Source organism: Lacerta agilis, chromosome 7 (genome assembly GCF_009819535.1).
Source record: "Lacerta agilis isolate rLacAgi1 chromosome 7, rLacAgi1.pri, whole genome shotgun sequence".
NCBI classification, from domain to species: Eukaryota; Metazoa; Chordata; class Lepidosauria; order Squamata; family Lacertidae; genus Lacerta; species Lacerta agilis.
In genome coordinates, this window is record NC_046318.1 from 63406503 (window position 1) to 63417608 (window position 11106).

Consider the following 11106-nt stretch of genomic DNA (forward strand, 5'->3'; position numbering starts at 1 on the left):
AGTGTGGATTAAGTAGATTCTCCCTCAAATGAGAATGGAATTTGGTTTCTCCCCCATTCCTAGTCCCAGCCTTAGAAGTGGGAAGGAAGCAAGCTTGGGAGGAATGATGGGAGCTGCCATACTCATGCACATCCATATCTGAAAACACATCCGGGCATTTGTGCATGTCTTAGGAGCAGGTTATTGCAAACGGTTTCCATTGTAAAATTGAGAATATTGCCAATATCACTATTGGCAGTAGTAGTAATAGGCAGGATTGAGCAATTGTGTCACATACAGTTTTGATGTTGCAGTAGAAAATGTGGGCTGACCAAAGATGTTGCACTTCAATTGATGCAACCACAGCATCCGCCATGGAGAGATGCAAAATACAGGAATGAAATGGTGGCAGAACATGTTGTTTGCAAACCGTGAAAAGGGATTTTTATGTACCCATTTACAAGGAGACCCAGGTGACTCCTGTGGGGGATGGGCTCTAGATATCCAGATGTGCTGAAATATTATGAGGCTCTCACTGTAACACAGGATCAATTTGTCACTCTAAAGACCTAGCTTTAATGATGTGATTAGCCACCAGCTTGCGGTATTTTGAAAAATAAAAGAACAAGTAGGCGGGTGGGGGTTTGCCATCAGCACCGTAGCATGTTGACAGGGGTGGTTTAAGCCTCTCCCCACCTTCCAGCCATGATCTTGGGGAACACTGTGCTGCAATTAGCAGTAAGAAAAACCTTACCTACGGTAACTCTTACGTGAGGGGGAGATTTTTATCAAGACTTTTGTTGAAGTGGGAAAGTTTAAACCTCCCCTCCCTGTACCCTGTGGCACTGATAATCACCTCTCACCCGTCCCTGGCATTTTATTTTCATATACACCACAAAAGGATTGCTAATCACATGATTAACATATTGTGCAGGCAGGCCCTCAGCTGCAGGAGAAAGATGCAAGTTTGGCATGGAATATACTTCTCTGCACTATTGGCAGAGTACAGGCTGGGCTGAACGGCTCTACATGTTTCATCCGCCTTGCACATGATTTATACTAATCCTTTAAGGTGGGGTGCAGCCTGCAGGTCTAATTAAACCCGGCGTATGTCATACACTCATATAATAATAGAATTGTAGAGTTGGAAGGAAGAGCTCTCGAGGGTTGTCTAGTCCAGCCCCCTTCAATGCAGGAATCTTTTTGCCCAAAGTGGGGCCCGAACCCACAACCTTGAGATTAAGAGTCTCCTGCTCTACCGACTGAGCTATCCTCCGGTTCCCCCCGAAACCATGCTCAGGTGCCCTACACCTGATGTCACAAGTGAAGTGAAGTGCAGGGCATGTAGAGATGTGGCAGCCCATGTGCAATTGGTAGCCTTAAAGTGTGCTCCTGGTTGTGCAGTGGCAAGAGAGGCAGGCTGTTACCAGTGATGATTGACAGTTAGAACGAGGGATTGACTATGCTACTGAGTACTCCTTGGGGGACTCAGCCAACCCCTGTCCAAAGCAGGACATGAGGACTTCTGGCAGGCTTGAATTCACCACTACAACTCCAGGACTCACTTGCCTTGGATTTTCTTTTGCAATGTGGTTTGTCATCCAAGAAAAAATGGTCACCTGGTGTCATATTGAAGCCAGGTGATTGACAGGTGGCCAACACCCCCACAATCCTGTCAAAGTGGCCACTGGGGTTGCCAGAACTCAGGATGCTGTCTATCTGTTGGATCCAGCTCACACACTCTCACACACTGCTTTAAGGGGTATTAATTTTCATTTTTGTTTAATTATCATTTTGCTTTCTGTCCAGGTGTCATTGCTACTTCTCGTAATTTAGAAATCTAGAAAATGCTTTTTTTAAGAAAAGGTGCATGTTTCTTCCATTTCTCTTGCATATTCTCTTAAATTCTCTTCATATATCAAATTACTGGAGATACAACATAGTTACTATGGGAAACAAAGAAATTGCCATATTAAGTGCTTGGTTGGCAGTTGCAGTTTTATTTAATCTGAATTCTCCTTCCTCACTTGTTCCTATGCTGCGCATGGCAGTATAAATTCAGTAATAAAATAAGAATATAGTTTTGCTTTCAATCACTGGTGTATCAACTTTCGGCATCAGTTGTGCATTTCCAGATTTATACTGTGACAACATGAAAACACAACAAGCCTAATCTGGTGGGAGAATTGGAATTTTAATTGCATATAAATTCTTCTTCCAGTGCAATGTGGGTTTTTTTTCTTATTTGAAGCCTGATGAAAGAAAAATTAGCACTTTACAATGTAGGGATATTTGGAGATTCCATTCTTTACAGCCTAGCTGGGGTTGGTTTTTTTTTTCTCCAGCTGATGAGCAGAAGGCAACATACTTTATTCATTCATTCATTCATTCATATAGTATTTTCACCCCTCTCTTCAGTTGGAAAAAAGGTTCCCATAGCATAGTGACTTAGAAACATCAGTAATATGACAGTCCCGGTCCTCAGACTCACAGTCTAAAAGACACAACACAATAAGAGAATAGATCGGGGGGGGGGGGGGGAGTCAGACATATGAACACAAGAAGAGTCTTCTAGATCAGGCCAAAGGCCCATCTAATCCAGTGAAAAACCAGCAAGCGTGTTTCGAACACAAGGACATTCTCCTCTCCTTTGGTTTCCAGCAACTGGTAGTCAGAAGCTTTGCTGCTTCCAGCTGTGGAGGCAGAGCACAGCCATTGTTGTCGGTAGCCTTCGATAGTCTTCCTCGTCTCCTAATGAGGAAACACGTTTGAAGTGCTATGATCCTGCTACAGTGCAGATGGGGCCTTAATTGCTTAGGTATTATGTATCTGGTTCTTCCTCAACGAAGATATACCCCGACTATAAATTTGAGAGTTTTTTTACCCTTGTGGGCCAACATGATTATCTTTCTGGGCTCTATTTATTTATTTATGCAGTAAAGGCTGAAAACTACTGATTATGGGATGTTGCGGGTGGTGAGTGGGTGGGTGGAATCTAACAGTCCCGTCAATCTGTGTATGCCAGTTATCGGTTGTTGGTAATGCTTAAAAGTAGAAATCTGCTTGTGTAATGCTTGGGAGCAGCTGGGTGGGAGTGTTTTTTACGAAAGCCACCAGAGTGTTTTCACAAAACAAAGGCTATATCTGTTTTGGTTTTAACTTGGGAGCACTTTAGGAGAAGTTATTTTTGATTCCCGTCAGCTTTTGTGCCGCAGAGTGGAACCCCGACCTGATTTCGTGCCGTCTTTATGCAAGCTTCGTTTCCATCTCCAGCTGCCACTAATGCTCTGCGGCGATGAGTGAAAGGTTAATGTGCTGCAAAAGTAACTGTGATAATCCTGGGCTGTAATTTACCCTATTTACTGTATCAATACAAATTAATACTCAAATGGATTAAACAGAACAGGAAATGACTGGATGAGCAGCATATATTTCTCTCTCCCTGTCTCTCGTCTCTCCTTCCCTCCCATCAGCAGACCCTCATTTAATTAGGCACCACAGCAGCTGTAGGAAGTGCTTCCCTTTTGCCATTTTGTGCAAACCTTGATTTTTTATTATTTTTTTAAAGCTTTAGAGAGCAGTGATTCAGGAGGTAAAAACAGCAGGACTTCGGGTGTTATTTATAAACTCTGTGCCGGAAACTATTTCAAGGTCTGCATGCAGCAGGGTAACTCAAGCAACATTTACTTTACCCAGTAATTTCAAGCGCAGAGGCTCAGTGACAGAGCTAATGGCACCGTTGCCCCACTGGAACCACATTAACTTCTTGATCATTTTGGCTCAAATTGACAAAAAAAACCAAAATGAAACAAAAATTCTCAAAGTATTGTCTGCCACCAAAGGCACCAATTGGCTCACTTAATCCTGCGGAACAGTGCTAGCTTTAGATGTTGCGGCATCTGAAGCGAAAAATTGAAATGACACAAACACTCCACACACATTTGGCCTTAAAAATAAATAAATTGGTGGTGAGCCATAACTCTTCCAATAAGTAAATAAATAAGCCACTTTTCCAGGTCTCTGTCCAACTCAGGCAGAGTCTAAGGAGATCTGCCAAAATTAAGTCCATTAGGTGGTATTCAGTCCTACTCAGAGTAGACCCATTGAAATTAATGACTAAGTTAGGATATAGCCACACTCTTGTTTTCTGAGCACCAACTGCATTTCTAGTGCTGAGCTTTTACTCCCTGTTCATGTGATGTTATCCAAAAAGCATATGTATCCTGTACTTTGTTATGAAATACTACTATAGTCAAACCTTGGTTGTCAAACATAATCCGTTCTGGAAGACCGTTCGACTTCTGAAATGTTTGACAACCAAAAACTGAAAGCGGAAGCCTCAATACAATAGGGAAACTCAAAACGGAAGCCGTGTAGCACGTTCAGCTTCCGAAAATTGTTATAAAACTGAAGCAGTTACTTCCGGGTTTTTGGCATTCGGGAGCCGAAACGTTCCAAAACGGAGGTGTTCAGGAACCGAGGTTTGACTGTATTTGATGCCTTGTTTCTCCAACCAGCTTCACATTTGTTGGAGTCCTTAAACCATTCCTAATTCATCTCTAGCCAAGGTGTGAACACCTTCGCACAGAGTAAAGGCATCTCAGCCAGTGGAAGTTGGGCAGCTGCTGACAAGACTGGGCTATGATTCCATTGCTTGCTATTTTGTGGCCCCAACTCCTTGGAACCTCTTATTGCAAAGAGTTAAAGGGAATTTGAGAGAAGGAGGCAGACAGAGGGACGGGTGGGGGTGGGGTTCACAAAATGGTCCTTTGCTCCAATTATTCTTGGCCTTTCTCTAATTAGTATGGTAGTTTAGCTAGATGTGCTCGAAGATAAATGCCAAGCACTTTATAGCTCCCTGCCCTGCTGGAATGTTATTGATGGAGATGGAGTATAAGGAGTTTGGAGTAAGCCAAGTGGGGAATACTCAGTACAACCTGTGGGTCTCATGAAGCAATGACTTTTTTTGAATACAAGCAATTTACTACTTCATTAGGGGTGCAAGAGAAATTCAATTGAGTGTGTGTTCAATCTGTCAAATTTACCTTATGCGAAACAATATGAGAACATTATTTGGTTGGAGAACTGCCTCACAAAATTCTGATAAGTGAAAAGAAAAACAGATACTTGACATGCCACAGAATCATGAAATTGGAGAACCCCCTGCAATGCAGGACTATGCAGTTGCCCCATACGGGGATGAAATCTGCAACCTTGGCATTGTCAGCACAACACACTAACCAACACAGCTATCCTAGAAGGATATGAATATGCACTTCCCTGGAGATCCAGAATGCACTTGTTTGTTATACTTAAAACTTGCTCTTCATTGCAGATGCCCTTTGCTTCGTTGAGATGATGAAGCTTTGATTTATTAATGGATGCTCTATCTCTCCTCTTCAGGGGTGTGTGTGTGTGTGTGTGTGTGTGTGTGTGATTCCATGCCTAGCCTACTAATCCTGTGCTTGTAGTGCTGCCTTAAAATGTAAGTACAAAACAATGATGAGAAAGGGCAAGCCAGTTCTTTTGCACTTTAAAAAGGGCTCCTAAATATAACCTTTAAAGTACAGTTGTCAATGACTGTTCCCTTTAAAGTGGAGGAGGCGTATTGTATACCTTGCTTTGTAACTAAAAAAGAAAGAGCACTCTCCTCCGACTTCACAAACCTAGTGGGCACACTCTGGCCTCTGCCATCAGTGGTGAAAACAAGGGCCTCTGGAAAGCTGTTCCCTTGCCTGTGACAATGAATATCAGGGCAGCGTCAATGTTTGCTTTCCTCTACTCTCCCCAATCATTTTTCCTTGTGTCTATTCAATTGCGAGCCTGGGGGCAGGGACTGTCTTCTCTTTTCAATATCTGTAAAGTACTTATAATGTAATCTCCAACATGGGAATGGATGGGCTGCAAAGGCACAGATCCACTCAGTCCCTTCACCACCAGCATGATGGGCAGGAGGTTTGGCTATGCTAGGAACACAGCAAACTGATGGTGAGTGGGTGAAGCCCTCATTTCCTCTACTGCCAGTCTTCTTGGTTTCTGTACCAGCTGCACAGGAGGGAGCTCCAGCTCCTGTTCTGTCCAGTTTCAGAATACAGTAGGCTGCTAGAGAAGGAATAGGGGATTCTGCGTTTATAACAATAATGTCTCCACTGGAAGCCTGCTTGATTTCTGCACTGGACAGAAAGAGGAGTCTCCCCCCTCCTTTCCATGCAGCAGAAACCCAAGCACTCCATCCATTCCACCAGAAGCCTGTTTTGTATCTGTACTAGGCAGGAAGCAGACAAAGCACTGCACTCCCATCAGCAACACCCAGTGCTAGCTGGGGCTGATGGGAGCTGTACTCCAAAACATTTCTTGTGAAAGCTATACCAGGTACTGAACATAAGAGCCTGCTGGATCAGGCCAATGGCTCAGCATCCTGTTCTCACAGTGGCCAACCAGATGCCTATAGGAAACAGACAAGCAGGACCTGAACACAAGAGCACTCTCCTCTCCTGTGGCTTCCAGCAACGGCTCTTCAGAAGCATTGCTGCCTCCGACCATGGGGGCAGAGCATAGCCATCAAGGCTTGCAGCAATTGACAGCCTTATCTTCCAGGATTTTGTCCAGTCTTCTTTTCAAGCCATCCAAGTTGGTGTCCATCCCTGCCTCCTGCGGAAGTGAGTTCTGTCAGGAGGTCCTACACATGAGTAGGAGTCTGGCAGAGACACATGCCCAACTGGTATGTTCTCTCCCTCCTGGTCGTCTGTTCAGGAGATTCAAAATCTTTCTCCAGCCTGAACATCACAGCAACTGATACCAAGAGGCATCAGCACACTTCAGGATCAGCAGAGTATAGGCAGTCAGCGTACAGACTCAGTAGCACAGCATTTGGCTAAACTAAGTTTATTTACATATACACACTTGGAGCATCGTAACTCAGCTCCTTCCTCTTCAGCATCAGACAGCAAAGAGAAAGAACAAAGGACAAACGTCCTACATCACGGGAACACAGTAATACAAACATCCTGGCTCCGTCACGTCCCACAATGTGGAATGAAAACATACACCGTCATGTGATAAAAACAATCCCATGACTGCAGCACGGGAAAAGAATCCTAACAAGTTGATGTCCTCCATGTTGCTGTCCATCCCTGCCTCCTGCGGGAGTGAGTTCCATAGTTAAAAGTCCTGTGCTAAGAACTGCTTACTTTTACCCCTCCTGAATCTTCCAGCATGAGCTTCCTGGAGAGCTTCTGTCCGTCATTGTAGTAGACTTTACTGAGCTAGAGGGACCAGGAGTCTGAGAGGACTTCCAGTCTGTTACCATTATTGTTGGGTATGCAAGCACATCCTGGCAAAAATGAGTTTGTACAATTAGACTTCATTTGGAGCTCTTGCATAACATGCCCTACTTCCTCAAAATACCAGAATTTTTGCAATAAGCAATGCAATGGAAAAACACAGTAGAAAGTGTGGAATAACACTTGCCTTGATGCACATCATCTAGCTTCTCCCAAGCAGATCAGGACAGGTGCTCATTAAATAGCCAACGTAGTCTGATCTCCCTGCAAACAAATCGGGACAAATGCACAGGTTGTTTGGAAGTGTCCTGCCTTAGTATAAGGCAGCTTCCTGTATTTTGATGTTCCTATGTTTCCCCAGCACCTAGGTGCTACAAATGCTTAATAAACAATACATATTATTGTTATAAAGTATGAGGCTTGCTTGACCCTGTTTCATTCCCATGTTTGCACTTCAAGATGACTCTGACTGCTTTCCATCTGTTTGAAACTCATCTTCTGATTAAAGAGGCACTTTAAAGAGAGTCTCTTTTAATTCCCTCCCTGGCATTTCCTCCCCCTTTGAAGCTGATAAATGTCTAATTTCCCAGTCTTTCAGATGCGCTTAAGCTATGGAACCTTTAAGCTCCCATAAGGCTGCGGGGAGCTTATGCAACCTTTGGTCCTGACCACAATGTCATCCGTGAGACATGCCAAGTATTTCTTGGGTAGAAGCAAATTACGAACTGTTCTGTTTACTTATAGTAAGGAATGAATGCATTCTCCTGCCTCTTTTGGGTTCCATGAATTGAAACATTTATTTTCCATAGATGGAAGCATTTTGACCAGCAACACAATAAAGCCACAACATCCCCATCACAAGAATGTATGTTAGTATATGAGAGTATATGAGCTATATACTCAATTTTAGTCATAATTGTGAGAGAGACAGGGAGAGTAATTTACACTATGAAAACCACATCCTTGGAAATGATTTCATTTACTCCAGTGGGACAATCGTGAGTCGCTAGCTCTCACATCAGACGAGACTGTATCTGTTGCCCAAATGTTTAGGGAAGAAAATTGAAGTACTTTGAACCCAATCCATCACAGAACAGAGTGCTTCCATGCATGAAGTGAGGAGAGATCTGGTGGCAGCCCCTTGTACCTCATGGGATATGACCCTGGAAGATGTCCTGTCCAAGGGGGGAGGGCGGCTTTGTGGGGAGCGTAGCTGCCACATGGAGGAAGAGCCGAAAATCTTCTGTACCCAAGCAGAAGACCACCCAGTGTGTTTTGCAACCCACTTCTTAATTTTTTTCAGGGTATAGTTTAAATCTATTAACCTATTACAGTACAAGCTTTTAATGGAGTGATCCATTACAAGAAAAAAAAAGTTGAGTTCATTGTTTGAATTAATTAAATGTTATTTTATACAAAAACATAATTATTCTTATGAGGAGAACACCTGGCCCGCAGTTTGTTTGCGTAATTAGGCTGTGCCGTGGGTTTTCATAAAAGATGGACTTTAAAAATGTTTTCTGCAACTGCTTGACTGAACATGTATGTGCAGAATAGCACTTCAAGCAACAATTTCAGGAGAACTTGTATGATTGATTTGAAGCTTTATTTTGGAAGGAAACCCATGTAATCATCACCAGCATTCAGAAAACTCTGTAGCTGGTTCCAGTGCTGATACCCGGGGCCTATGCTGCTCAACAGAGTCCAATTAAGCCCATGGATTGTATGTTGCCAACATGTGGAAGAAATCTCCCTGCACAGATGCAAACAGGAGATGCAACTTCATTAATCAGAAATGTGCTGGGCAACAAAATATGGCTGTATCCCATAATCATTCCCTTCCGCATGCAGTCAATTGGAATAGTTAGTTTAGTTCATTGGATTTACGAATGGCTCCCCACAACAGAATGCCCCAAAGGAATTTGTAAGAATAAAATACAGTGATACAGTAGGTATGTATACACTAGGGGCTGCCCCCCCATGCCTGCACTGCTTGCCACCCCTATCCACTCCTTCGCCAACCACTCTTTCCCCACCCTTGACCCCACCACTCCCCCTCCTCACCCCACAGCTGTTCCGCGTGATTACAGCCTTATAGTTTTATGTATATAGGAAGATAGACATAATGGAAAACAAAGTAAAAGTCAAAACATCCAATCATTGGTGCTGCCCAGAGGCCTAGGAAAACAAAACAAAACAAAAATTGCCTGGCATTGGAACAAGAAAACGCTGGTGCCATGTGCGCCTTCTTGTGGCCTCCGTAGGCAAGGAACGACGGCAGAATTCTCTCATTATCATTCATTAATTCTCATTCTCAGACTGTTGAACGAAAAACGATGAATGGATGCACAATGGCAGCAAGTAAAACAATTTAAAACAGGATGTTGGCATTAGGAGAACAAATTGCCCCTCCTACATTGGCCCCCTGTACCATATTCTACATTCTTCTGGAGGGTCCCTGAGACTCTAGGCTTTTCAGGGGCCACAGGTGGCTACAGGGGGAATTAAGAAAGTTTCCTTTATTTGTCTTAGTATCTGAGCCATTAATTTGAATATACACATATTAAACAAAAGCAGAACAAGCCCACCTTCTTTGCTGAAGAACCACCTCACTGATCAGAATGTAAGTAAGCATTCTGTAAGAAGCAGGATGTAAAGTTTCAAGCTTTTACTGATTTTGTGAGAAATGCAATAAAAAGGACAGAAATTTGGTGGGGGTTTTTGCAATCTAATGTTTGTTGTACAATGTTTCATTTGTGCTACAAATAACTGAAAAACAGAAGCCTTCATTTTTGCTGTCTCGTTTACTCCTACAAGTTTGAGAAAACTATGGGAAGTGTATTTAATAGGGAAGCCATGAAAAACCCAGACACTTAGGCTTAAAGTGGTTTCATGCACCATACATTGTTTGTTAGTAGCTCACCTGGATTCAGTCAAAGCCAAAGTACAAGAAAATGTCAAAATGATAAAATTCTCATAATAACAAAGTGACTTTTCCCCCCTTCACAGCTGCCAGTTTGCGTGATGATCTCACTAGATACTTTTGGTTTCATCATTCCCAAGGGGACACATTGACAGTTCAGGATCCTATCCAGATGAATCTCTGTGCTGCTCTTTGGACTGTGGTATCCTATGTAATTGCTGACATGGATGAGAAGATACCAGTGTAATTAAAAAAAGAAAAGGAGGGGAAAGATTGATCTTTTCCAGAGCAGACAAGGAATGCACATGGTCTATTGCTGTGATGAAATCCTGTTTTTCCTTTAAAAGCTTGTGTCAAAGATGGTCCTTTAATTATGCAGGCCTGCTTCGATTTCCTGATGACTGTTTCCTGCTACCTATATTAAATTCTGTGATTTTTCTAGAGCTGCTCTGCTGTGCCACTCACAGCAGCTTTCAGTAAAACAAGTGAACCCGTTACCTCCCAAGTACTTTAAATAAATGTGTTGCATTGTAAAATTCCGACACACTCTCTGCTTAATATGCACTTTAGGGGTACTGAGAGAGAAGGAAGAAAAATAAAGATGTTCAAGCAATCTTGAAGAGTTCTCGGACTTGGATCTAGTTATGGGGACAGGGGGAGGGGCCAGAGCCAAATGTGGGTGGAGCAACGGATTCAAATGTACTGTAGGCTAATTCCTACATGCACACCTCTCTGTCCTCCATTCAGGCCAGCAAGAGGCATGGTCAGAGTTCAAGGCCACATTCAAGCTAGGCTAGAATACTTGGGGTGTGAAGCAGGAATTCTTCTGGGGAGAAATCCAAGGGCCAGGGAGAGAGGGAGCTGGGGACCACATACGGCTGTAAAGACTTTGATTGAGGACTTGACATTCTGTACATATCC

At 43.2% G+C, this 11106-nt stretch overlaps 1 protein-coding gene across 1 annotated transcript in view; it reads left to right on the forward strand.

The window, feature by feature from the left end:
- The window catches only part of CPQ (carboxypeptidase Q), a 130139-nt gene extending 119421 nt beyond the window's left edge, over window positions 1–10718 (forward strand). Inside the window, exon 7 of the mRNA XM_033155621.1 lies at window positions 10272–10718. Within this exon, the coding sequence (XP_033011512.1) occupies window positions 10272–10432 (161 nt within the window). The 3' untranslated portion in view covers window positions 10433–10718. The remainder of the gene's footprint in view (window positions 1–10271) is intronic.
- The last annotated feature ends 388 nt before the right edge of the window (window positions 10719–11106 follow it).